Genomic DNA, 27,665 nt, shown 5'->3' on the forward strand with positions numbered 1-27,665 from the left:
TCCTTTACGTTCCGGTTCTCTGTCCTTCGGGCTTTTGTCTCGTCTCTCTCGATCTCTGTCTTTTGGACTTTTGTCTCTTCTGTCTTTCGGGCTTTTGTCTCGTGTCTCTCGTTCTCTGTCTTTCGGGCTGTTATCTCTTCTGTCTCGTTCTCCTTTGCGGTCTCTTTCTCTGTCTTTCGGGCTGTTATCTCTTCTGTCTCGTTCTCCTTTGCGGTCTCTTTCTCTGTCTTTCGGGCTGCTGTTTCTTCGGTCTCTTTTACCATGTCTGTCGTCTCTGTCCCGGTCCCTCCTGTCTCGTGCTCTGTCCTCTTCTCTGTCTCGTTCTCTCCTGCGATCACCACCTCTGTCCTCCTTTCTATGACTGTGCTTGTCTTTGTCCCTCATCCTCTCTCTTTCTTTTTCCTTTGCTCTGTCCCGGTCTCTGTCTTTATGACTCTTTTCTTTAATCTCCTTTCTCTCTCGTTCCCTCTCATCACCATCATCACTGTCTGAAAGGGGGGATTTTTGTCTGTATTGGCGTTTTGCGTGGTTGTTGGCGGTGGTTTTAGAGAACGCAGGTTTGACATCCACCTGATCATCATCGCTGTGGGATTCGGCCTCACTCTCTCTACGGTTCGCTGTAGACTCGGGGCTCGGTGACCGTTCTGCTGCTGCACTACTTGTGGCTTTCTCCTCACTAAAACGAAAAAAGTGTGTTCAATTAGTATTTAGAGCTGTAATACTTATATATAAAATAACAGTGGCTATATTTAAAGTGTGATGGATATCGAGGAAAAAAAGTACACTTCACTAGATATCGGAGTCATTACCAAATAAGAAAAGCTCATAGGAATATTGCTGGGAAGGGTTACATGTAGGCAGTTGTGGCCTACTTTTTAGGGAGTCTGCCAGAGGTTTGATTCTCATCACCAGCAGGAACACATTAGGCCTGTCATGATATCTATTTTTTGTATCAGTGATTAATTTGTAAATTTCGAGGTCCCAGAACAGATCGGGGTAAAGGATGAGGTGCCTAAATTAAGCCCTGCGAATTAGGGTTGGGTCGACAGACATCGCAATGCTGAGCCGGCATCGCAATCCTCCGCCCCGTCGCAGCAGCCACCCGCTCACGAAAAACACACTTAGACCACATTTACACTAATACATCTTAGTTTTAAAATGACATTTTAGGATTAAATTGATCCACGTCCACACTGGCATTTAAAAAAAGCTCTACTTCCACACTCTACTGCTGAAAACCCACATCACATGACCACACACACAAAAACAGTCATTCGCTGCAGCAGTCAGTGGGTGCCTTAAGCCTGGTTTATACCTCTGCGTCAAGTGACTGGCGTAACCCACGGAGCATGCAACGCGTGTAGCTGTGCATGTATACTTCTGCACGCTGACTCTGTTGGTCTGCATTAACACTTCCGAAACGCTAGTTGGCAGTGAGGTGTAAATGTTCCTCTGTGTCGAGTTTCTTCACTGCTGTTTTGTTTTCCTGAACACTTCCGGGATGTACAAGTGGCTCAAACTCGCTCATCTTGAGGCAGGAACTGGCGGACGTGCAACAACTTTAACTATGAGGTAAACACAAAACATAACTTTCCATTCGGAGCTCCTTCACGGGACTCCACACTTGTAAACAATCGCTTCATCAGGCTCGCACCATTTATGCGGCTCTCGGTCCCGCCCAGACTCGTCAGCGATACCAAGCCGACCAATCACAGAGCTTGCGCTATGAGTTGTTGCGACGTGTAGTTACATTTTTTGAGAGGTGCACGTCAGCGACGCCGACGGCCACAGCGAAGGGCTATGCGTCAGCGCCGTAGCATACGCCGGTGTTTGACGCAGAAGTATAAATCAGCCTTTAGGCACAAAACCCCAGAGAGCAGTGCACGTCGGACAGTTTATCAAGGATGTGCTGCTGGATCGCATCTCATTATAGTTGTTAAACGTGATATTTAATTCATCTTGTCTCTATCTAACGACTCTTAGGGCTTTTAAATCTATCGGGTACTGTGTCACAGCGTCAGTACACTGCTTCAATCTTTCGCTTTCACGCTTGTACTAAGTAATTTTAGCGAAAACCTCAGATACTGTTGGTTGTGCACCTTTTTACCAACCAAGCTTGTGGACACCATTATAATGACACAGATCACTCTGCCTATTCATGCCGGAGTTCCACGAATAAAAGAGATTGACAGGTGGTAATTTGTTTGTAACTTTAATTATTTATGATTTGGTTATGAGTAAAACAAAGACCATGCAGGTAAGAGTAGCTGAAACGGTAGGTTACAATTAATTAATTCGCTATGAACTAATTAATTATTCATAAATAATTCACCCCATCGTCCATCGCGATGTTTCACATTAAACATTGTACGATGCCAAATTGGTCGATATTGCCCAACCTTACTGCGTATGATATATTGGTGTGGCACATAGATATATACACTAGATATCGCATAGGGACACGGACCATGCGTCAATGGCGCGGCCATATTTGTACAGTGCTCCCAGGACACGTGCCATTCAACCGCAGTAGTCAAGACAGTGTTATTACGTGAAGATGCTGAACTTTAGCGGTGTCCATGGGTGTAGTAACAGGCAACACAAAGAAAACAAAGCACAAAGGCAGAACATTTCATGGGTAAGATTTAGTTTTTTATGTTTTTGTATGTTCTGAACTTTTGTGCTAAACAGGTAACGTGATGGTAATACAGTCACTTACTGCATTCACCCAAAGGCAAAGCAGCAGCAACTCACACTAAACACTCGGCTTATGCTAGTTTTGTTGAATAAAATCAGCAAACAATGCAAAAGAAATATGACAACGAGATGCTGCTGTGCCAGAAACTTGTATTATTATCGGCTAAGTGAAGGACATCGTTCATAAAGGAGATTCATTCACAAACGAATCTTTTCCTCCGTCAGTATGAGAAGTGAAAGCAGTTAGAGGATGTGTGTTTCAGGACACAGATTAAACCAAATCTAACAGGGAGGGTGAATAGTACATTTCCATACACACAAACGCAAGCTTTTTGTCAGGAATGCCTGTGCGATCACTTATCCATCAATGCAGAAAAGTGATGTAAAATGATGCGTCTCGTAATTAAAAAAAAAATTGCATACTGACCTCCGAGAAAACAACTGATCATAGATATGTGTATATGTGTAATTCTCTGGCTCTAGATGGCCACAGTCCTCCACTGCAGCTTGGTCCCGCATTCATTTCAAAGGAGCGCTACCCTGTACTAAAATGGCGGCTCCATTGACGCATTCCTTCCAATAGACAACAACAGAGTAGACGACATCTAATGTATATATCTATGGGTGTGGCACAACATTTAGCGGCTTTCTGTGTTGCGTAGTGTATTAATTGAATTGGGGCAGAAAAAGAAATCAGTGTAGTTTGGAAGTTAATTTTTAATATAAACAGTTTTTTATAGTCACGCTAAAAATCATACTTTAGGTGGATGTATTGATCATTAAATCACTACCAGAATATACCTTTGAGCACTGCGATCAGGAACCACCTCTTCTCCAACTGTCTGGTTAAGAAAATGTCTATAAAATCCACTGAGATCCTTCTGCTTCTTAACATCCAGAGCAGCTGAAAATGACAGAGAAAACTGTGAAGAACGTCCATTTAAATGCTTAAATTGCTTATTTTAATATCTATGAAGGATGACATTTTAGTACCATAAAACAACTCACCTTCCAACTCTGCTTCCCTCTTCTCTCTCTCCAACTCCTCCTGTCTTTCTTTAAGCTTTTGGCGATAAGCTGATGTGACAAAGGCTTCTTTATCAGCAAACTTCTCACCCTCTGCTTCCCTCTCCTTCTGGATCTTCCTCTCGTCACGACGCTCTTGCTCCTTCTTTCTCTCCTCCACAGCACGGAGCAGCTGGTTAATATACTTGGGCTATAAAGAATAAAAATAATAAATTGTTAACTGGTTAAGTGACCAATTAGTAGTGACAATATACTACTACAAAAAACCCACAAGTACAAAACCACAATAATAATCTAATATAACAGCTATATAAGGGTCAAAAATAAAGCAGCATCATACATATTTACTATTATTCAGAAAAGTGCTGCCAAAATACTGGCAAAACTTTAGTTTTAGTAACACTTTTCAGTATTAACTAGTGGCTGTTGATTATTTGTATTAAAAAATGCATATTCCACATGATCTATAGCCTTGATTTTACCTAAAACCTAACCCAACTAATACCTTAATAACTATTAATAAACAGAAAATCAGGAGTTTACTGAAGCAAAAGTCATAATTGGTGGTTAATTAATATTGAGAATTTCACCTTTATGTAAAGTGTGAGCAAAAAAAAAAAACTATTTGTCAAAGTCAAACTTTTATAACCTATACTGTCCTTTAAATCAGGGGTTTTCAAACTGTGGGTCGCGACTTTACAGTCTATGGTCACTGTACACAAAGGTGGGTCGCACAACGTCACATAGCTGCATCTATATTTACACTGCGATGAATCAAAACCCGTACGATTGACGGCAATAACTCAAAAACTAACCCTAAAAAGATCTAAAGTGTGTTTCCCACAAAAAGACAAAGCTGCTTATGTTTCACATCTGTCTTTTTCTTTTTTTTCACTCGACATTACGCCCACTGCTCTGTTTGAGCCCTTGCATTCTGCGTTTAGCCAGGAGAGCTCGCGCTAAGCTGAGCTCTCAGTAAGGGACCGTCGGAAAATGCTTATTTCTTTCGCTTTTTTTTTTTTTTTTTTTGCTCCATCCTGCATGTTTTATTTTAAACACAACTAATTTTCTCTTAAATGAGCACAAACAGTTACTAAAGTAGTCGAATGCTTCATTACAGATCTGTGCATTGTGAAAGTGACACCTCTGTTATCGAACAAAAAACAATGAGAGATTCATTTGCTGCTCTTTACTAAATGACTATAGTAACTTTAATCAATATGCAAATACAATTAAAAGTGAAGTAGACTTTATAGCTTCATTTAATTTCTGGATAGGCCATTGATTTTAAAGAGCCCATATTATACATGAAATAAGGTCATATCTTGGTTGTAAGGGTCTCCAACAACAGTCTAATATGCATGCAAGGTCAAAAAACACTTTCATGGTCTTATAATCTGCATTTATTTTTATCTAATTATCCCAGCGACTCCTGTATGAATCGTCCAGTGATTCATTTGTTCCCAAACCCCTCCTTAGCGCGAAGCTAATCTGCGCTGATTGGGCCGATGACAGTCTGTCGCGATTGGTCGACTGCCTTCAGTCAGAGAGGGAAATGGCCAATAGCTAATCAGCAATTTAAAAAGTAATCACAGTTCATACACGCTCGATAGTGTAGGCGTGGACTTTAGCTGCCACACTATGGCGAGTGGATAGTGCCACGGATAACCGAACGAAGGAGACAGTCGTGTACTCGCCAAACCACACACACACAAAAACACACACACACCTCCGGATGACAACGCTCCCGCTTCAGCCCGCACCCGCCAGGTTTTAGCCTGAGAACCCGCTCCGTTTTCTGCCCGCCGCGCCCGGTCCCGCTAGAGCGGAGAACACAACCAAATATCACCCAGTATACAGTCCAGACAGCCAAGCTGTCTGTATAAAAACACACACACAGCACAAAGTACACAAAGCTCGTTCGTTCGTTCGCTCTCTCTCTCTCGCTCTCTCTCTCTCTCTCTCTCCCCGCGCCAGATTTCTGCGGCGCGGGAATACATTTCCGAATAAATCGCGGGAGCAGAACTCTAGCACGGAGCTCCATAAACAAACAGCACGCGTCGCGTTTTTAACGTGACTTTGCACGCGATAAGATAATATATCCAGTTAACCTGATACAGTACACGCGGTTACAAGTAACAAATCACAACTAAATACATTTGCAAGCTAGAGTAAACGAGGCAACAACTTTAACCGCACGTACTTACACTTGAGAAATGTAGGAAGAAACCCATCCTGACGTCCATCAGTTACTCTTTACTGATCCTTCCTTTAACAAACTCAGATGAAGTATTCTTTGTAGCATGTAGCTTCCAGAAGTTTCCAACTGCTTGGTTATAATGCTGATGTTTCATCTTTGGGTAGAGACTCAATATATCCATCTGCAGTGTGACTTCAATCGACCGGCATGTTTGTGTGCGTGTGTTTGTGGGTGTGTGTGTGTGTGTGTCTGGGTTACTGCGTCAGAGGGCGGGGCCTCAGGTTTGAAATCTCCCGGGTTTGCGCGTGCACGTGAAAAACTTTGTTTCGTTCGTACGTCATGGCGAAACACCTAATGAGTCGGTATCAAGGCGACTCGTTTGAAGCACTATGATTCGACTCTTTTATAGATGAATCAACAGTTTTAAACACTGTATTCTTACAGATTTAAGCCTTAGCTGGATACTTCACTTCACTTAGAGCTGTGTTACACACTACATGGAGGGGAATTTTCAAAAACCCATAATATGGGCTCTTTAATAGACTAAATCTTTTATTTTATTGTCATTATTTTCTAATGTTCGCTATGTATTCTATCATTTATAGCTATTTGTTGTCCCATATTTTTTACATCCCATTGTTGACAGATTGCTAATCAATAAATAGCTATAGTGCTATCTGTTAGTTTTAACGTCAGCTAATGTTATGGAAGGGCATAGATGTTATAGAAAATAGTAATAGTAATGAAACCACCCCATCATTCCTTCCTCAAGCAAATGTGTAAATATTAGATCTATTCAGCAATAATTCATTACATTGGCATATTTATCTGACGTTTTCCCAGCTTGTAGTAGTCGCTATTTTTTTATTAAAAAGCTATTTAGTTTTTTCATGAAACCCTTAAAACTTAAACGACACCTGACAACAAAACATTCTGAATATTTCAACAAAGGTTGATCATATTCTCTTCTGAAAAATGAAGAGTATCTTCATCAACAAAAAAAAAATGATTACAGCCAGCATCCCACAAAAAGCACTTCGAGCCTCATTTTGTGCATATCAAATCGCAAAATCCAAACAGCCACATATTATATATTTTTGACTGCTTTGAATGAATAATTTTTTTTACCCTTTTTCCCATATTAAAATATTATGGTGGATCTTGAGATTGAATCACTTGCCTAGGTGGGTCCCAAGATAAAAAAGTTTGGGAATCCCTGCTTTAAAATCACTATAATTTAATATGTGAACAGTATCAATTACAATTTTATAAATTTTAATTAGGCCCAACCAAAATACTTGTGCACATATATTAAGCTAAAGGTTGATGGAGCATTCATTCATTCATTTTCTTGTCGGCTTAGTCCCTTTATTAATCCGGGGTCGCCACAGCGGAATGAACCACCAACTTATCCAGCAAGTTTTTACGCAGCGGATGCCCTTCCAGCCGCAACCCATCTCTGGGAAACATCCACACACACATTCACACACACACTCATACACTACGGACAATTTTAGCCCACCCAATTCACCTGTACCGCATGTCTTTGGACTGTGGGGGAAACCGGAGCATATTAGATCTATTCAGCAATGTTATATTGGACATGTTATGTTATATGTTATGTTATTGGACATGTTATGTTATTTGACATAAATTATTTAAAACATTACAGTACACTAACATTTAATATGCTTTCTATAAAACCCTTTTAGTGCATTTTATTTGACATGGACACCTAGATGGGATGAGAAACCGGAGCACCCGGAGGCAACCCACGCGAAGCCAGGGAGAACATGCAAACTCCACACAGAAATACCAACTGAGCCGAGGTTCGAACCCGCGACCAAGTGACCTTCTTGCTGTGAGGCGACAGCACTACCTACTGCGCCACTGCCTCGCCTTGATGGAGCATTATTTCACTAATATTAGGGCATGTTATGCTATCTGACATAAATTATTTTAAACATTACAGTACACTAACATTTAACATGCTTTCTATAAAACCCTTTCAGTACATTTTATTTGACATGGACACCTAGATGGGACATCTCATCTTTGACCCACATACATGGCTTAAAGCAGGTTAAAATGAATAAATATACCTTTTTATCTTCTCCACCTAGCAATTTCTTATTGCTTTCCAGTCTCTGTTTCTGAATATCATCATACACGTTGTCATACTCGTATACGGTGCTGTCCTCTTCAAGAGCCTTTTGCATCTCAAGACGAGTCTGAAGCGGGAAATGGAACAAAACATTTGTTTTCATGCTATAAGCTTCAGAATTACAGAAATGTTCTGTATCACTTTATTTTGATGGTCACTTAACACATAAATTACATTGCATCTACATGCCAACTAATTCTCATTAGATTATAAGTAGACTGATAAATTGGGATTAGGATTAGTGTCAATTGACATGTGCTTGCAAAGTTTCTTATAGTCAGTTAAATGTCTGTTGAAGGAGCTTAATTGTTCCTTAATATCAGCAGATATTAGTCTACTAATGCTCATATGAGAAGTAATTGGCATGTAGTTGCAATGCAACTTTTAGTCAACAAAATGTGCAATAGGGACCATCAAAACAGTGTTACCCAACGTTCTAGATGTTTCCGACCCACACCTGCTTCATCATCTTCTTTTTGATGGCCTCCTTCTGCAAGCTCTCCCCAACAGATGTCTACAATATAAGATGAGTTTTATTACAGTGCATTGATTAGATGTGAAATTATAGGACATGTAGATTTACAAGAGCCTTCACCTCATCATCAGAATCATCTCCAAACACAGAGGGGCGAGCAAGAGGGGCAGATTTTGATGCACGCTTCTGGGGCAAAATAAGCCCATACCTGAAATGCACAAAAAAGCAGGAATAAGGTGAGACACTACAAGCAAAAACACTGTTTTTTAGGCTCCTTTCCATTTTCCTTTAAGTGTTTTTCAGTGTAATAGATAAAAAATATTCAAAATACACTTCTAAGTGTAAAGCATTTCACCTAAATGTGTTTGTAAATTCAATTACATATTTCTTTAGGCTGTTCTCAAAATATTTTTTTCTCTGAACTGTAAATCTCTACTGTAGTAGTACTTACATACACTAAACTACAGTATTTATTCATATTCGATGTTCTGAATGTTTGTCTTTTATTGTGGGACATGTTCATTCATAATTTGCCTGATTATGTACAACTACAACATCTTATTCCTAATATTCCCCACTAAAAACCCTTTTGTAAAAACAAACAAACTAAAAAAAAAGGTTTTGAACCTGACTTCATCCAGCATTCAGGTTTTTGAGCAAGAACAATGGTGATGATAATAATTAGTTTATTTGTTACCCTATTCATCTGCAAAGTCTTAATAATACAGCTATTAATACTACTAAGCAGAGTCACATAAAGGTGTTTTCTTTTTACCACAATTGTTTCTGCTGAAAATAAATGCTAACTAGGATTTTGCCGCTCATTTTGGTATTATGCAATTTTAAGGACTTATTTTTTCATTAAATTGCATAAAAAAAGGGACATGGCGTTTTAACAATAAAAGCTGCAAGTTATTTGGTTTCTTTGTTTGTATTTTTTGTAACGCATTTTAAAAATAATTGGAAGAATTATAGAATTACAGCCTTTTAATTATTGTGTTGTTAATATTTTTCTGCTTTGGGACAATTCATTTTTATATAGTTAATAAATCAAATCAAATAAATATTTGCCTTACAGACAGTGGTTTCGATTAAATAATTGACATATTATGGGCTCATTTTGATAATGCATAGTTAATAATAGCTCAAATTTATTATAATAATTTAATGATTTTAGGCTGGAGTTACATATTCGTATAGTAGGAAGGTAGACCAGCAGCTGACTAAGCAGTAAAACCCATATAAACCCCAGTTTAGCCAGACTGGGAAACCAGATCTAACCACCTACATCCAGCTTAATTCAGCAACATCCCGAATAAACCAGCTAAAACCACGTCATCAGTGCAGGCTTTCATGCAATTAGCAACATGGTGTTATTTAAATGTTTTATTAAATACAGTTCATTTATGATATATGATGTGGTTAGTGTGACTGAATTACATGTGTTTTTGTTATTAGTAGCATTAGCTCGTTCATTCGGGCAATTTGTTTAGCTTATTCGTCTCATGACACTCGTTTACATTGTGCAAACAGAACCATCGTGTTATGCCTGTCGTTACAGACTACACAATTTCCAACTGCTTCTTGTGTAAGCAAGTAAAATAACTATAATTTAGCATTATCGCACTTACTGTTTACCCGAGGTCGCCATCTTGCTTCGTGAAATATCTACCGTAAGCAGATTCGATAGTTTAAGAGAATTTCAATGTTAACAAAACAGATAATATTTGTGTTTAATCACAACGTGTAAACAAAATACATATATGTAAATATAATTTTATACTATAATTATTTCAAAATGACGCATATTGATTACATTTGCATTGTTATGAAAGTGCCGTTTGTGAATAGAACGATTTTTCTTTCATAGATGGAGTTGACCCATTTCATGAGCCATTTTTAACAGAAATCCGTATACAGTGGATAATAATAATAATAATAATAATAATAATAATAATAATAATAATAATAATAATAATAATAATAATAATGAATTTCCTATTTTCTTAGCAAAAGGTTTCTACAGCACCATCATTGTTAATTTTAGCTAAAATTATTTAAAAGTTCAAAGAAATTCACCAGTTGTAGCCTACAAATAAATGTAAAGGTGAACAATTGCAGAATACATTACAGTTACTTATTAATTAAGATAAACAACACAATAGTGCACTGAAAAACAAAATTATACGATCAATTAGTCATGACAGCATGTTTTTAGTTCATTGTAACTTAAACTAACCATGTTAGCCATGTTCTAACTTTAATTTAGAAGTTATGCAAGCTACGTTATTTTATTTAAAAATAAATAAACATCAAAGCAATGAAACGAATACAAATCTGATTAAAATAACTATAATTACATCATTAAATAAATGAGCGAATAATTTAACAAATAAGTAGGAAACTATAATAATGTAACGGTACAATATATTTTCCCAAAACATTTTTCAGAGACAAATATATTACTATGTCTTTAGAATGTTCCCATGCTTTAGGACATCTCAAACTCAATTCCTGGAGGGCCACAGATCTACACAGTTTTGATCCAACATTAACCAAACACAACTGATCAAACTAATCAAGGTGTTCAAGACTACTAAAGACTATAAAGCATGTGTGAGTTGGAGGTGGAGATATGCAGAACTGCAGCCCCGAGACCACTGCTTAAGGAAATATTTTAGGGGCCAGAAAAGAAAGAGCTACCACTAGATGGTGATAGTTCCTATAATACTGCACTTAATCACCAAGCACCACACCCCAGGCAAGTTTAGTTTCATTCATGCATAGAAAGTGCACAGTTTTGTTTTGTTTACAGCAACATTCTTATACATACAATATTATGAATATCTGAATTGCTTGTGTTGTTCTCTCATGTGTATGGCCATGTGTAAGCCTACTGTCAGTCCATGATGTCTATAGTCCATTACATGATGCATTTGGTATGATTCTATAGTATGTATCGTACCATTTGCCTTGTTTAAATGTTTCACTGGACTGAAGCATCTTTATACGTCATAAGGGATTCCTTCTATTGTATCTGAGCATTAACCCACAGTCTGCAGTAATCCTAATCTTATTTTCTCTACTCTCGCTGTTAATGGCATTCACTGAGACTTGAGTAAACAGTGCATGTGTGGATGTGCTTGAATGGCCAGAGGCAAATAGAGCAAAATAAGGTATGAGGAAGTTTCCACTAACATACTGGATGAAGTCGTGTGTGTCAAATGCTTTGCATGGTCAAAGAAAAAAAAAATGTATTCTATCTATTCATCGCTGAGGGTATCACATGTCTCACAAAAAGAGAAATCATCTGCTTTGGCATGTGTGAAGTTTGTGTGAGGTTACCAGCAGAAGAACAGTCACAGCTTGTCTGTAAAACCACTTCCTGTCTGTGCATCGTTTTAGAAAACAGTGAGAATGTTTTGTGTGTATGTATATATTCTGTTCTACCATCCCCTAAAATAAAAGAAAAGAGTATTTCTTGATTTAAAAGGTTTTAAAAGATAAATCATGTAAAACACAACTTTTGTCTTTGGTTATGGAATCAGTTGAAATCTAAATTATTAGGCCACCCTTTGAATTTTTTTTCATTTAAATATTTTTCCCAAATGATGTTTAACAGAGCAAAGAAATTTTCACAGTATTTCAGATAATATTTTTTCTTCTGAAGAAAGCCTTATTTGCCTAATTTTGGCTAGAATAAAAGCAGTTTTAATTTTTTTAACAGCCATTTTAAGGTCAACATTATTAGTGTTTTTAAGCATTTTTTGATTGTCTACAGAACGAGCTACTGTTGTACAATGATTTAAATAATTGTCCTAAACTAATTAACCTAGTTAATATTTAAATTGCCCTTCAATCTAAATAATAGTGTCTTGAAAAATATCCAGTAAATTATTATTTACTGTCATCATGGCACAGATAAAAGAAATCATCTACTTTAAATGAGTTATTAAACCTATTATGTTTAGAAATGTGTTGAAAAAAAATCTTATTTACGTTAACCAGAAATAGAGAAAAATTAAACAGGGGGTCCAATAATTCTGACCTCAATATCTATATATGTGTTTACAGCTGTTAAAAAAAGTGAGAGACCAAAATGTTCAGTTCATCTGGATAAATATGGATTTGTGTAAAATGTTAATATTAGTTTTTTTTTTCTACTGAGGTCTGAGAACATTTATTCAAATATATATATATATTTATTAGATAATATTTGAAGCATTTGCTTTAAATAAATTTACAACAATATGCTTTGATTTGTTGTTGGCTGAAAAAAGGTCAGTTAGAACATTTATGCATAAAATGACTAAAAAAGTGACGTTTACACACATTATAACTAATATTAAGAAGTCAATATTTAGAGAAATAACCCTGATTTTCAATTAAGACCAAAGAAAACGTGTTATTCTAATCAACTGTCATTGCCTTATGTTGCTCTAAAACAGTGGTTCTCAAAGTTTTTTCATAAAGTACCACCTCAGAAAAAAACTGTCTCTCCAAGTACCACCAAAATTAGCAGTATTGAAATACAGTAGCGTAGTAGGCCCAGTAAAGCAGCTACAGCTCTGCAAAGTAAAAAAAACCGTGGCAGATTACCTCACAAATATACGCTATATATCATATGGCATATTATATACATTATTTTTAATACATTTTGAAATATATGTAGCATGTACATGACATATTTCATTCCTCCGCATACCACTAGAAGAAAGCCTGCGTACCACTAGTGGTACACGTACCACAGTTTGAGAACCACTGCTCTAAAAGCTTGTATTCATTTCTTTCTTCTGAGGAATATTCATTTATTCATTTTCTTTTCAGCTTAGTCCCTTTATTAATCCGGGGTTGCCACAGAGGAATGATCCGCCAATTTATCCAGCATATGTTTTACACTTCGGATGCCCTTTCAGCTGCAACCCATCACTGGGAAACACCCATACACTCTCATTCACACTCATACACTACGGACAATTTTAGCTTACCCAATTCACCTGTACCGCATGTCTTTGGACTTGTGGGGGAACCGGAGCACCTGGAGGAAACCCATGCGAACACTGTGAGAACATGCAAACTCCACACAGAAATGTCAAGTGACCCAGCCGAGGCTCGAACCAGCAAGCTTCTTGCAGAGAGGCAACAGCACTACCCACTGCGCCACCACGTCATCCTCTGTGGAATATAAAAGAAGATAGTTTGAAGAATGTTGGTTTATGAGACGGGCGATTCCTTCTCACTGACTTTTCCTGTATTTTGGTGACACAAAATCAATGGAAAGAGAAATGTGTTTACGCTCCACAGAAGAAACACAAATGCACACAATGATAGGAGTTGGAGTAAAATAACTAATGTCTAATTTTTAGGTAAACCATCTCTTTGTCTTCTTTTGTTTAATTCAATGTTTTGTTTTATTATTGTGGAATCTTTGAAGACGCCTATTTATTAAGAAAAACTCACGGTGAGCCTTTTAAACCAGTTTTTTAATTGCTAAATGCACTTGCTTGTTCAGTACACAGACAGTTAACCATGGCTTGAGGCCACTGAATCTTGACAGCTGCGGGTTTCGGCGCATGCGCACTGCAGTCTCAGAGAGGAAGCGCGACACAGCAGTAGCAACGGACGAGCTGCGGCTGATATCCCTTGACACAATTATGTCTGTCTCGCCACCGCCAGTTTCTCTCAGGTATCCGTTTACCGGAGCCTGAATGGCGTTGGTAACTGTGCAGCGGTCGCCTACTCCAAGCGCAACATCCAGCCCGTGCGTTTCGGTGAGTGACTAGCATCTTTTTTCCCCCTCTCCGACACCTTCCACCGCCTCGGTATAGTTTTGGGTTCATTTCCGCTGTTTCATTTAGTCCGTTTGTCCTCAGACGCTAAAGAAGCACGCATGCGTCAAATATACAGTCAAAATTACTACGTTGCCCTTATGGCTTATCAAACATCTCTGCGAGCGTAAGACATATGTTGTGTAAGTCTGTTTTGTAGAGATTTTCTGCCAAATCTAACGTTACCGGTTGTTTGCAGGGGCTTGTCAAAGACAGGAAGTGTTTGGTGATAATTGCTCAAATGTCTCTAAGCGTCTTTTTAGACAATGTATCAGATAGTTCATAATCATATGCAAATCTGCCGATGACGATGCGATTGGTCTTCAAACGAAAGTCGTGTTGGAACCAGGAAGTAAACACAGCTGCCCCCTGAAATACTGTCATAATAAACAGACTGTCTGCATGGTGTGAAATGGTGGGGTTATAAATGTGTTACTGACTAACAGTAGGCAGCGTTTTTGCTTTTAAAAAAAGCTTATTTATGATAATATTTTATAATCACCATGTCTGGGACTACTTCACAATAAAGTTATTTATATTCATAAAATTATATATTAATTTATAGAAAGTACTGTGCATTGTGATTTTTATTTTTTGTTCAAATGAAACATAACAGCTCAATGGTTACTTTCAAGAAACTATTCTTATAAATATGAGTATCTATTATTTATCGGCTATCGGCTTAGTCCCTTTATTAATCTGGGGTCGCCACAGTGGAATGAACTGCCAACTTATCCAGCATATGTTTTACGCAGCGGATGCCCTTCCAGCTGCAACCCATCACTGGGAAACATCCATACACACCCATGCACACACACACACTATGGCCAATCTAGCTTACCCAATATACCTATAGCGCATGTCTTTGGACTTGTGAGGGAAACCGGAGCACCCAGAGGAAACCCACTCCAACACAGAGAGTATGCAAACTCCACACAAAAACGCCAACTGACCCAGCCGAGACTCAAACCAGCGATATTCTTGCTGTGAGGCGATCGTGCTATAGGAAATGTCTTTAAATAGAATGAAATGTATTGGGATGAACCCCAATAAACACAACAGATAAGTTCTGGAAGACTTTATTGTCTACATAGAGAACTAACAGATAACCCCCTAAATACAGATTAACTTGTACACCCTGAATAATTCTTTAATAAAATAAATAATTTTTATGATGACAGAAATGTCATGCAAATTCCAGTTATTAAACAAAAGCACAGAAACTCCGATTCTGGTTAAAATTGTTGTAAAGATGTAAACGTACAGCAGAAGAAATAGGGAAAATGTAGGTTAAGAATCATTTTGAGATTGAATCGTGACTCACAGAATCATAATCGGATTGTGAAGTTTCTAAATATTACCATCCCTGCACTAAATAGAGGCTGTATCCAAATCACATACTGTACTTCCATACTATATAGTATGTTAAAAGCTAGAGGTGCAGAATATATAGTTTCAGCATAGATATCTCAATGTGCTCAATGGATATCAATGTGCTTAATAGTCACATCGCTGGATCTGCAAGGTCAAGCATTGCTTTTTTTTTGACCAGGAGCTTGGAGATTATTAGCAAAGTTTCTTATTGCATTTGTTTAATTTTTTTTTCCTTTTAAAAATATCCAGTGAGCATGCAGACACAGAAAACATAGCATTTGTAGCTTTAAGACTAGTTTAATTAAAAAAAAAATTGTGAAGACAGTCAAGTGTCATTTTACATTTGATTTTTAAATATTTGTGTTCAGCTGCCATTAAGACTTGCTGGACAAATATGAGGCACTTTTTCCGCTCTCATTTGTATGTTTCCCCCTTAAAAATCCCGAGTTCATTTTAATAATTTATGCAGATGCACTCCTCTATACAAATTACCCCAAACATTGTGTAATAGGGAATTCTTCTCAAAAAGAGTCATTCAATCCATCTGGTGAAAGATATTTCATATTGCAATGAAAATCGCTGAAAAACAAAATATTGCAATGTCAATCTTTTTCCAATATCGTGCAGCCCTATTTAAAAAAGTATGCGAGCTGAGTATCATGTCTCAATTCATACAGTGTTTGAAAATAGTATGTGAGAACTACACAGCTGACCTACTACTTCCTGCAAGATTCTGAAGTGTACTATGCTATTCCATGATGCTGTGCGAGAGCGGCGCAACTGATTGTAGGTCACAAGATAATGACAAATGGTGGATGTAGTACGTACAAATTTCATTCATACTGCTCACATTCACAGAACATGTTTTTCTAATGGTCGTGAAGTAAAATCAAATTCAAATGTTGTACCTGCTCGAGTAGTATGCCATTTTGAACGCAGCCAGAGAGCCACAGGGAGCAAAGTGCACTAGAAGAGATCAATAGCTCCACCCACTCCTTTGAAGCTCCACCAGTGATGTCATCAAGATGGTCTGTCTACGTTCTCAAAAATTTGAGATGAGTTCATTCATTCATTTTTTTTTCGGCTTGAATGTACCGGCAACTATTCCTGCATGTTTTACACAACGGATACCCTTCCAGCTGCAACCCAATACTGGAAAACACACATACACTGTCACATTCACACTCTCTCATACACTACGGCCAATGTTTGTTTACCTAATTCATTTAAATCGTGGAGGAAACCCTCACGAACACAAGGAGAACATGCAAAAACACCAACTGACCCAGTCGGGACTCAAACTATTGACCTTCTTGCTTTAAGGTGACAGTGCTTACCACTGAGCCACTGTGCCGCTAAATTTGAGATATTTTTATGTAAATATTTTCCAATAAATGTTATACATTTAATAATTTTATTTTATTTTTTGTAGTGCTTAATACATTTTTAGTTCTTTCCATGATTAAACCCATTATAGTCCTTTTTGAGTGATTTTCACATACTAAGTTGGTAGCTGCTTGGTGACAGATCATTGTTTAAGTTTTTTATGATCTTCTTTTTCTTTCTTGCAATATTGCACTTTGTTGTTTCTTAAGTCTTTAGAACAATAAATATTAAACAATCTAAATAAAATATCATATCACACATATTTAGTAAGCACAGCCCCTGAAACTACATTTAGAAAAACTTTTTTCTTTCTCAAATTGTCGTAGCATCCCCCTTGAAACCCTTCCTGTTAAAGTCCAGTTTAAAATCATTCAACTGGGAAGATTGTTTGCCTTTACCGGTCATTTTGTATGTCAGGATAAAAGCTTAGACCTGCGTTGAAGCAATTAGCTTTTACCACTAGTGAGTCATATGATATCTCAGTGATGTCAATATAGTGGCTGGAAATGCAGTCATGATGGTGCTTGTAAAATCTGGGTCATTATTACATGGTTTAAAGTTGAACATTTGGTTCTAGGTGGGGTTGATACCGGTGAGGAACCAGTATACACTTTAACTGTTATCTCTTTGAGTATAGATTCTTGACCTCATATTACTTTAAGGGGATTTTTAATAAGTGTGTTAAAAACCGTTATGGAACTATTGGACATGTAATATGTTATTTAAGATCTTTCATAATTTGACATCTGTAAGAAATTTCATGAGAGAGGCTCATTTGGGAAGTTTAAAATCAAATTTATTTATCAAGCACAATAAAAACAACCGTAGTTGACCACTGTGCTGTACAACATTTCTGCTAAAACATAAAATAAAACTAAATGACCACAGTATATTTAAAAAATAGACCAACAGGGTAGAAAAAAACTCTGATTAATGCCAATTTTGTATACTTTGTGGACAGTTAAAGTTTGTTTTCTCTGATGAACTAATTTAACAAATTATGCAGTCTGTTTTGTGCGTTAAAAAAGTCTGCATGATTATATAATCGATTTGAACATATTAATTGCATAGTCAAATATTTAGAGGTCTGGGAGTCATTTGCTGCTCAGAAACCAATTGATTTGAACACAGATTTCATGGAGTTAAGCATTTCCATAATGCAAAGCACTGAGCTTTCGTTTGGGTTTATGCAAAACCATGGCCATCTTGGGTCATATCTGCCTTGAGTTCCTTTGAGATGAATTAGTTCTGTGATAACCAGTTTTTGTTTTGTTGCTGCTGCTGCTGCTGCATTCGATTGTTTTCAGAATATGGCAAGTCTCAAGCTTACTGAAACAATGCAATTCAAATGAGGTCTAATGATGTAAGAATCGCTTTGAAAGCAAGTGTTCACCATGTTTCTAGTCATCATCGTCACCCAATTGCACTGGTAAAGATTTATTCCGCGTTGTGTCATTTGTTTGAAAATAGGAAGTTTCTAAATGTCCTGTCAGCCTTTATCACAATACGTCTAAATTAGAGCTGCACTGTACATAGTTTTAGCATTGATATTGTAATGTGCAAGTCTGCAATAGTCACATCGCAGATCTGCAATGTCCAGTTATGATTACAATAAGCTAGAATGCACAGTTTGGAATGCATGAATAGTTTAACCCTAATAATCTAAATAGTATTTAAGTCCTGTGTGACTAAGATTTCAATGCAATTTAAACCATTTGGGAACAAGAATTATACAATTTGTAGCTTTAACATCATAGTCAGCTTTTGAAGTAGTTTAAAAAAGTGTTTCAACATTGCCCTAAGACAACAATGGGTGTTCCTTGAGTAGTTTTGGACAACTTTTATTAAAGGTTTTGATCCACATCTGGATGTTTACGACTGTATAGAGTGTTGTTTTACATTTGATTATTGAATTTCTGTATGTAAATGCTGCTAGACTATCTCTGCTCTATTCTAATAATTAATTTATTTATTACTTGTTTTATTTCATGCAGATGCACTCTCTGTCATTGAAATATGAATTTTCCCCAAATATTTCTTAAAATCATCTTGTTAAATTATATTTAAATTGCAAAATATGTCACAAAAGTACAGAATATTGCCATGACAATTTTTTACAATATTGTGCAGCCTAGTCTGAATATAATTGCTAAGTGCCACCCTTATCTAGGCCCAGGGAAACTTGCAACAAAAAAACGTAAAGGGGAAAAAAAGAATTAAATTTTGCCAAATAAAAAAATTAGAGGCCAATTATTCATTCATTCGTTTTCTTGTCAACTTAGTCTCTTTATTATTCTGGGGTCACCACAGCGGAATGAACCGCCAACTTATCCAGCAAGTTTTTACGCAACAGATGCCCTTCCAGCCGCAACCCATCTCTGGGAAATATACACACACACATACACTTCGGACAATTTAGCCTACTCAATTCAGCTGTACCGCATGTCTCTGGACTGTGGGGGAAACCGGAGCACCCGGAGGAAACCCACGCGAACGCAGGGAGAACATGTAAACTCCACACAGAAACGCCAACTGAGCTGAGGTTCGAACCAGCAACCTTCTTGCTGTGAGGCGACAGCACTACCTACTGCGCCACTGCTTCGACCGAGGCCAATTATGATAATAGAAAATTATGTAACTAAATAATCAAAAACTAAAGGGCAGGGCAGCCAACAATTATCACTCTTCTCCTGTCCCAGTACTCCAACAATCACTTACACCTAACACAATGTCCAGAAATACATTTATTTAAAGATTAAGTAAAAAATGACCAAGGGTAATGGTAGGTTTCAAAAATACAAACAAACAACAAACTAACAAAATGTCTAACTGATTTAGGAAGCAACTGTCTAAACTTTCAAAATAAAATTAAAAAGAAAAAACAAAGATCTTACCTTGCTCCGTCTGTACCAGAAACAGGAGAAAAATAATGTATCAAAATAATGTATCAGAATGCAAAAAGTGGCATCCACCTCCATACTGCTCCAAAAAGCTGAACCAAAACCTAAAAATGTAATACAAAAATAAATAATAATATAGAATTGTGCCTACCTTTTGTCAATTTTCCTCCTTTCTGGAATAGCAACACTGACACAACTCTTTCTTTAAAACCTTTTTTAAAGTTTTAAACTATCTTAAACACATTCCCCTATAGCATGACATCACCAGACGCTGACATGAGAGGTCTAATAGGCTGAATCGGATAGATGAAATTTATTGATTAGTGGCAAGAAAGCTTGCATGAATTCTTGGACGGATCAATAGTGGGAGGACAGAGCGGGACATTACCCAAACAAAATATATAGGAATCAATTAATGCCTTTGTTGAAGTTATGTGATTAAATGGCATGGCATTGCAGGACAGCAGTGCTTTTCTCCTTTTCTAGTGTTCAAAAGCATACGGCTGTTGTTTTAATAAGTTTAATATTTAAAGTGCAGGGGTCTTCGGCAGAGGTCACAGCAGTACTGCAGGGGACGTGTCAATATACAGTTGAAGTCAGAATTATTAGCCCCCCCTTATTATAAGCCCCCCAGTTTATTTTTCCCCCCCAATTTCTGTTTAATGGGGGGAAGATTGTTTCAGCACATTTCTAAGCATAATAGTTTTAAAAACTCATTTCTAATTACAGATTTATTTTATCTTTGTCATGATGACAGTAAATAATATTTTTTTTCTTGATATTTTTCAAGACTTCTATACAGTTTGAAGTGACATTTAAAGGCTTAACTAGGTTAATTAGGTTAACTAGGCAGGTTAGGGTAATTAGGCAAGTTATTGTATGATGAGGGTTTGTTCTGTTGACTATCAAAAGAAAAAATAGCTTAAAGGGACTAATAATTTTGTCCCAAAAATGTTAAAAAAAATTAATAACTACTTTTATTCTAGCCGAAACAAAACAAATAAGACTTTCTCCAGAAGAAAAAATATTATTAGACATACTGTAAAAATTTCATTGCTCTTTTAAACATTATTTGGGAAATATTTAAAAAAGAAAATCAAAATCAAAAGGGGGCTAATAATTCTGACTTTAACTGTATATATTTTAAATATCTTAGGTAGGCATTTTCTAGGTATGGCGTTGTTTGGAAAAGTCAAGGTTTTAAAACTGACATTTGTACTGTTCCAAAATGTTTTAAAATGTTTCTCAACATAAAATGTAGTGTGTTCAAAAGGGAAAAAAAGCTTTAATTTTTTTATCCAGACATTTAAAAAGGATATATTTTAGAACAGTGATCACAATACTGTGAAACCTTGATGTTTTTACCGTCAGAATCTTACACCGGCCCATGCCTAAGGGTAAATTCACACCTAGATGTTTGTTTCGGAACCTAGAGTATTTGCCCTCTTAGCTTGGTTCAATTGGGCATATGTGAACACGGCATTTGTGCTCAGATCCATGTCAAAACTAAAAATAAACCATGAAACTTTGACCAATGCGAGGACAGTCTACTGTGAAAGCGAATGGCACCAACAACAAAAAGCAACAATGAAACAATTTTATTCTCTGTTTTGAGACAAAACAATCAATCTACAGGTGTTAAATTATGTTTAGTTGGCACTGAAAATATGTTAATACTGTGTAAAAAAAAACACAATAACCTCAACTGAATCTTTGTATTTGCATGCACATTGCACAGTGTTGATTTAATGACTTTCTTGTTTAGCTTTTTGCTAAAGTTTGCTATGTATTTCATTCTTTCTTGGCCTCATATTTACAATCAGAGGCAATATTTACATATCACTACAGATGAATGAATAAATTTCTTTCTTCTTTTTTTATCAGGAGTCTGGCAGTGGGGAAGATGATCGCCGATCTCAACCCAGAAGGTAAGAAAGCCTATTTCTGAAATGTTAATGTCTTAAGAGCCGGTAGTTGGTCCGAGACCGGGTCTAGAAAGTCATTATGTTTAAAGGATGTTTGGGTTGTTAAATATGCAAGATATGCAAAGTAAAACATAATGAAGGAATAGTTCACCCACAAATTAAAATTGTCATCATTTACTCACTCTTAACTTGTTTCAGACTTATATGAGTTTCTTTCTTCTACACAAAACAAGACATTTTGAAGAATGCTGGAAACCTGTTACCATTCATTCATTCATTCATTCATTCATTCATTCATTCATTTTCTTGTCGGTTTAGTCCCTTTATCAATCTTGGGTCACCACAGCGGAATGAACCGCCAACTTATCCAGCACGTTTTTATGCAGCGGATGCCCTTCCAGCCGCAACCCATCTCTGGGAAACATCCACAAACACTCATTCACACACACACTCATACACTACGGACAATTTAGCCTACCCAATTCACCTGTACCGTATGTCTTTGGACTTGTGGGGGAAATCGGATCACCCGGAGGAAACCCACACGAACACGAGGAGAACATGCAAACTCCACACAGAAATGCCAACTGACCCAGCCGAGGCTTGAACTAGCGACCTTCTTGCTGTGAGGCGACAACACTTCCTACTGCGCCACTGCTTCGCCTGTAACCATTCACTTACATAGTATTTGTTTTTCCTATTATGGAAGTCAATGGTTACAGGTTTTGAGCTTTCTTTACATTATTTTCTTTCGCGTTTAACAAAAAAAAAAAGAAACTCGTGAAGGTTGGAACCACTTGAGGCTATTAATGGTATTATTATTATACTAGTGTAAAAACACAGATAATAACAGCCTCTTTCAGCTCGTCACCATTATGCAAACAAACTCTCAAAGTAGAGCAGTAGTTGCAGGATTTTGCATTCCACACCGTCCTGCTTTTTCCATTGTTGTTTCTATGTAAGCATCCTCTTGACAGGTGTATTCAAACTTTCTGTTTTCTGGTGTCTTTTGCAGCACCTCACACATGAAATTCAATTCTACAAGCATGTCAGAAGTTCTGTCTCGTCCTGTGTGAATAGCTGTTAAGAACTGGCAGTTTTTTCTCAATTATGGTCCTTAATAGAGCGGTTTGCTTATGAGTGATTGACCAGGTGCACCATCAGGAGGTCAATCATTAATTTATCATTATCATTTTCATATTGCTCACATGCTTAATAGGGACATTTGCCTGTAGCCAGCCTGGTAAAAAATTCTGTTTTTTTTTTTTATTTTATTTTTAAAGTGGACCGTTTTGCAATTGTACGCCTTATTTTCTAACAAATTATGAAATTTAAATATTGCATTTTTGTGACATTTTAAACACTGCCCTGAATTAGCTTGTTGGATGGTCATCATAACCACACTTTTTGACTATTTTTCCCAAAATAGTATTCAATTCAATTTTAATATGGGCCGCTTTTGGTGCTTGACACCTCTTTCAAGATTTAAAATGAAAGTTACTTGTAAAATGTTTTCTCAACAATACTGTAGAGAAAGATGACTTTTCGTATGCCAAAATTGTATGTTTTCTTGCACAGCTGGATGTTTTACTCATGAAAAATATTTGTTAGCGTTTGCCAAAACTGATTAGCTGAAGTCAGCAACAGCCAACTTCTGCTTTAAGATTCTGCTAGGTCTATAAGCCTTTTTCAATGGATTATTTTCAACACGATGGCATAGCAGCCAAAATAGGACGAATGAGCTCATGTATGGAACAAATTCTGCACCTTTGTCAGTGAGGGGCGGGTCTTCTGAACAACCCGAACCCCCCCCCCCCCATTATTTATATAGTTGAAGTCAGAATTATTAGCCCCCTTTTCATTTTTATTTTCTTTTTTAAATATTTCACAAATGATTTTTAACAGAGCAATTAAATTTTCACAGTATGTCTGATAATATTTTTTCTTCTGGAGAAAGTCTTATTTGTTTTATTTCGGCTAGAATAAAAGCAGTTATTAATTTTTAAAAAAACATTTTTGAGACAAAATTATTAGCCCCTTTAAGCAAATTTTTTCTCCGATAGTCTACAGAACAAACCATCATCATACAATAACTTGACTAATTACCCTAACCTGCCTAGTTTACCTTATTAACCTAGTTAAGCCTTTAAATGTCACTTTAATCTTTATTGAAGTGTCTTGAAAAATATCTAGTCAAATATTATTTACTGTCATCATGGAAAAGATAAAATTAGTTATTAGAAATAAGTTTTTTTAAACTATTATGTTTAGAAATGTGCTGAAACAATCTTCCCAGAACAGAACAGAAATTGGGGGGAAAAAATAAACAGTGGCGCTAATAATTCAGGGTGCTAATAATTCTGACTTCAACTGTGTATGTATGTATATATGTATATATATATATATATATATATATATATATATATATATATATATATATATATATATATATATATATAAAACTTCAGCATTTATGCTTATTTTGTTGACATTATTTGTATATTTTCTTATGAGATAAGTACATAAGAGTTTTTATGTTATGTTGATAAATGTTTGTTGCGTTACTTTAATTTTAGATGTGTTGCCCTGATGGTGTTGAGTATTCGTGTGAATGACTGAGAGCACCCTTTATATATTAGTATGCTTCATCTCTGCTCGTGGGAAAAGTTGTGTTTTGATTGGATTGGTTCATCATATGACTTTCTCATCTCCACATGCTTATGGTTAGGATTTTGTCTTGGTAACAAAGCTACATTGTGTAGAGTACTTCGAAACATTGGTGAATAAATGAATGAAAAATGTTAATTCACTGTAAATTTTAATTCTGGCAACCACAGCTCGAATTTTTTTACCATAAATGTCTATGGAAAAAAAAAATGGTGGTTGTCTTAAACTGAAGTCTTTGTAAAGCAATGTTAAAATGTGTTTTTCACACAACAGAAAAATGTGTTAGTAACCACCCAGCCATGTTTGAATGGAGAAAAAAAGTCAAGTAGCTAAAAAAGTTCTTTGAAAAATAAGCAGGACTCTCTGCCTTCACATACTGGTTATGTTCACTAGTGGCACTGAAAGCAAAGCAATAGAGAGACAAAGTGGCGACAATGGAAGTTTAAAATGTATAATCGTCACATGATTTATGTAGACTGAAGTAGTTCCAGTAAGTGCTTCGTGGTTAATTAAAATAATGTTATATAACGTCAATTTTGTGAGAATACTACGGTAAGAAATTTACCAATGATTATTTACTATATAATTGTTGTGGAGTTAGTTCAAGCCGATGAGTCACACACAATGGCGTGACAAAGTTCCTATACAGACATGGACATAGACACACACACACACACAGCAGGGACACACACAGCACGCGTTTGCACTGCTGTATGGATATCCGTTATGTTAATGTACAAAATAAAGCTAATTTAACATCCACAAAACGGGATTGAACCATCTTCTTTTATAATTGTACTGACATGCGGCTGTGTTGATAAGTAAAGCTGAAGTAAATTGCTTTAATTCCTGTCATGTTTTAGCTCTGTTTAAAAAAAACATACACACAGATTAATTCAGTACTGCATACTTAAGAGTCTTTCTTTTTTTGTGTTTCTTTGTGTTCAGAGGCAATTCTCAGGTCTTTGAAGCTCAATAATTTCATCAGAAAAAAATGTAACGGTGCTTTAAATGAGTGGACGAAGCTAAAAATCATTAATAATGATCTTAAAGGGATTTTACATGGATTATACATGTTAAAGTCGTTCTTACTGAAATAGTTAAACCAACTTAAATGGCTTAAATTGACTCAACAACGCAAACCTAAATAAAACAGTTTATGTTAATTGTGTTAATAAGTTAAATAAACATAAAAACACATATTATCATGACTTATTGATCATCATTTTATAAACTGGAAAAATAAAAAAAAATCTGAAACCCAGCCCTACTTTTGCGCAATCAACACATGCATGATAGTCAATGTAATCTTTATAGAGATTTTAAGTTTCTTATCCCACAATACAGCAGTTCAGAGTTTGCTGTTGTTTTGCCCTGATTTTTCATCACCACTTTTATTTAATATATTAAATGTTAGATATATGTTTTTCAATTGAATGTGTTTGTTTAAATCAGGGGTGTGCAAACTGGGTCCTGGAAGGCTGCTGTCCTGCATAGTTTAGCTTTAACACACCCGCCTGGAAGTTTCTAGTATACCTAGAAAGAGCTTGATTTGCTGGTTCGGGTGTGTTTAATTCGGGTTGGATTTAAAATATGCAGGACACCGACCATCCACTACAGAGTTTGGACACCCCTGGTTTAGATGGAATTGCATGAGTAGCTGCATTGATATAATTAAAAAGGCTTTCGTAAAGATCCTCCAAAAGTTAGTAATGTCTTAAAAGTGAATGATTTTTAACAGAGCAATGAAATTTTCACAGTATGTCTGATAATATTTTTTCTTCTGGAGAAAGTCTTATTTGTTTTATTCCGGCTAGAATAAAAGTAGTTATTAATTTTTCAAAAAACATTTTTGGGACAAAATTATTAGCCCCTTTTAGTTAATTTTTTTTCCGATAGTCTACAAAACAAACCATCATCATACAATAACTTGCCTAATTACCCTAACCTGCCTAGTTAACCTAATTAACCTAGTTAAGCCTTTAAATGTCACTTTAAGCTGTATAGAAGTGTCTTGAAAAATATCTAGTAAAATATTATTTACTGTCATCATGGCAAAGATAAAATAATTCAGTTATTAGAAATTAGTTTTTAAAACTATTATGCTTAGAAATGTGCTGAAACAATCTTCCCAGAACTGAAAAAAATTTGGGGAAAAAAAATAAACAGGGGCGCTAATAATCCAGAGGGGCTAATAATTCTGACTTATATATATGATATATACAACCCAAAAGAAACAATGCTTATCAAACAGGTATGAGTCGGCTCACTATAGAATTATAATGATTGATTTTATTTTATTTGACATTTTTGCATTTATGAAGAAAAAGTGTCGTTATGGATGTGACAGCTGTGAAATAGCCACTTGTGTGATTTTGGCAAATTAAATATAATAGTTTGAAATACTGACAGAAACATTTACGAGTATTTTTACAGTACTGTAAAATACTTGCTAACACAAAAAATGTAGAAACGGTTTGTCTATTTTGGTGAAAACTAAATTATTTTTTATGGCAAGGTTGACATTTGCATGGAATTGCCCATATATATATATATATATATATATATATATATATATATATATATATATATATATATATATATATATATATATATATATATATATATATATATATATATATCTATCTATCTATCTATCTATCTATCTATCTATCTATCTATCTATCTATCTATCTATCTATCTATCTATCTATCTATCTATCCTTCTATCTATCTATCTATCTATCTATCTATCTATCTATCTATCTATCTATCTATCTATCTATCTATCTATATATCTATCTATCTATATATCTATATATCTATATATATATATATATATATATATATATATATATATATATATATATATATATATATATATATAACTTCAGCATTTATGCTTTTTAAAAGTGAACTACTAGGCAGTGATATGAACAACCACACCATCAGTAAATGCTTTCTAATGACTACTTCATTATGACAGTACTAGAACATTAGGGAATGACGCAGAGTAAATGAGA

The 27,665-nt window shown here is 36.0% G+C and overlaps 2 protein-coding genes across 5 annotated transcripts in view; one reads left to right on the forward strand and one right to left on the reverse strand.

Annotated features, from left to right (window-relative positions):
* nsrp1 (nuclear speckle splicing regulatory protein 1) overlaps window positions 1-10,227 on the reverse strand; it is a 10,659-nt gene extending 432 nt beyond the window's left edge. Inside the window, 7 exon segments of the mRNA NM_001077430.2 lie at window positions 1-676; window positions 3,499-3,601; window positions 3,706-3,913; window positions 8,026-8,154; window positions 8,545-8,601; window positions 8,683-8,770; window positions 10,194-10,227. The exon segment at window positions 1-676 is cut by the window's left edge and continues 432 nt beyond it. Coding sequence (NP_001070898.1) covers window positions 1-676; window positions 3,499-3,601; window positions 3,706-3,913; window positions 8,026-8,154; window positions 8,545-8,601; window positions 8,683-8,770; window positions 10,194-10,213 — 1,281 coding nt within the window. The 5' untranslated portion in view covers window positions 10,214-10,227.
* A 3,917-nt stretch (window positions 10,228-14,144) lies between these two features.
* ssh2b (slingshot protein phosphatase 2b) overlaps window positions 14,145-27,665 on the forward strand; it is a 61,403-nt gene continuing 47,882 nt past the window's right edge. For 3 of the 4 annotated variants that reach the window (XM_073934736.1, XM_073934733.1, XM_073934737.1), the window contains exons 1-2: window positions 14,145-14,333; window positions 21,935-21,978. In XM_073934736.1, the coding sequence (XP_073790837.1) occupies window positions 14,271-14,333; window positions 21,935-21,978 (107 nt within the window). In that variant the 5' untranslated portion in view covers window positions 14,145-14,270. 4 annotated transcript variants of the gene reach the window in all.

This window comes from Danio rerio, chromosome 21 (genome assembly GCF_049306965.1).
Source record: "Danio rerio strain Tuebingen ecotype United States chromosome 21, GRCz12tu, whole genome shotgun sequence".
Classification (NCBI taxonomy): Eukaryota; Metazoa; Chordata; class Actinopteri; order Cypriniformes; family Danionidae; genus Danio; species Danio rerio.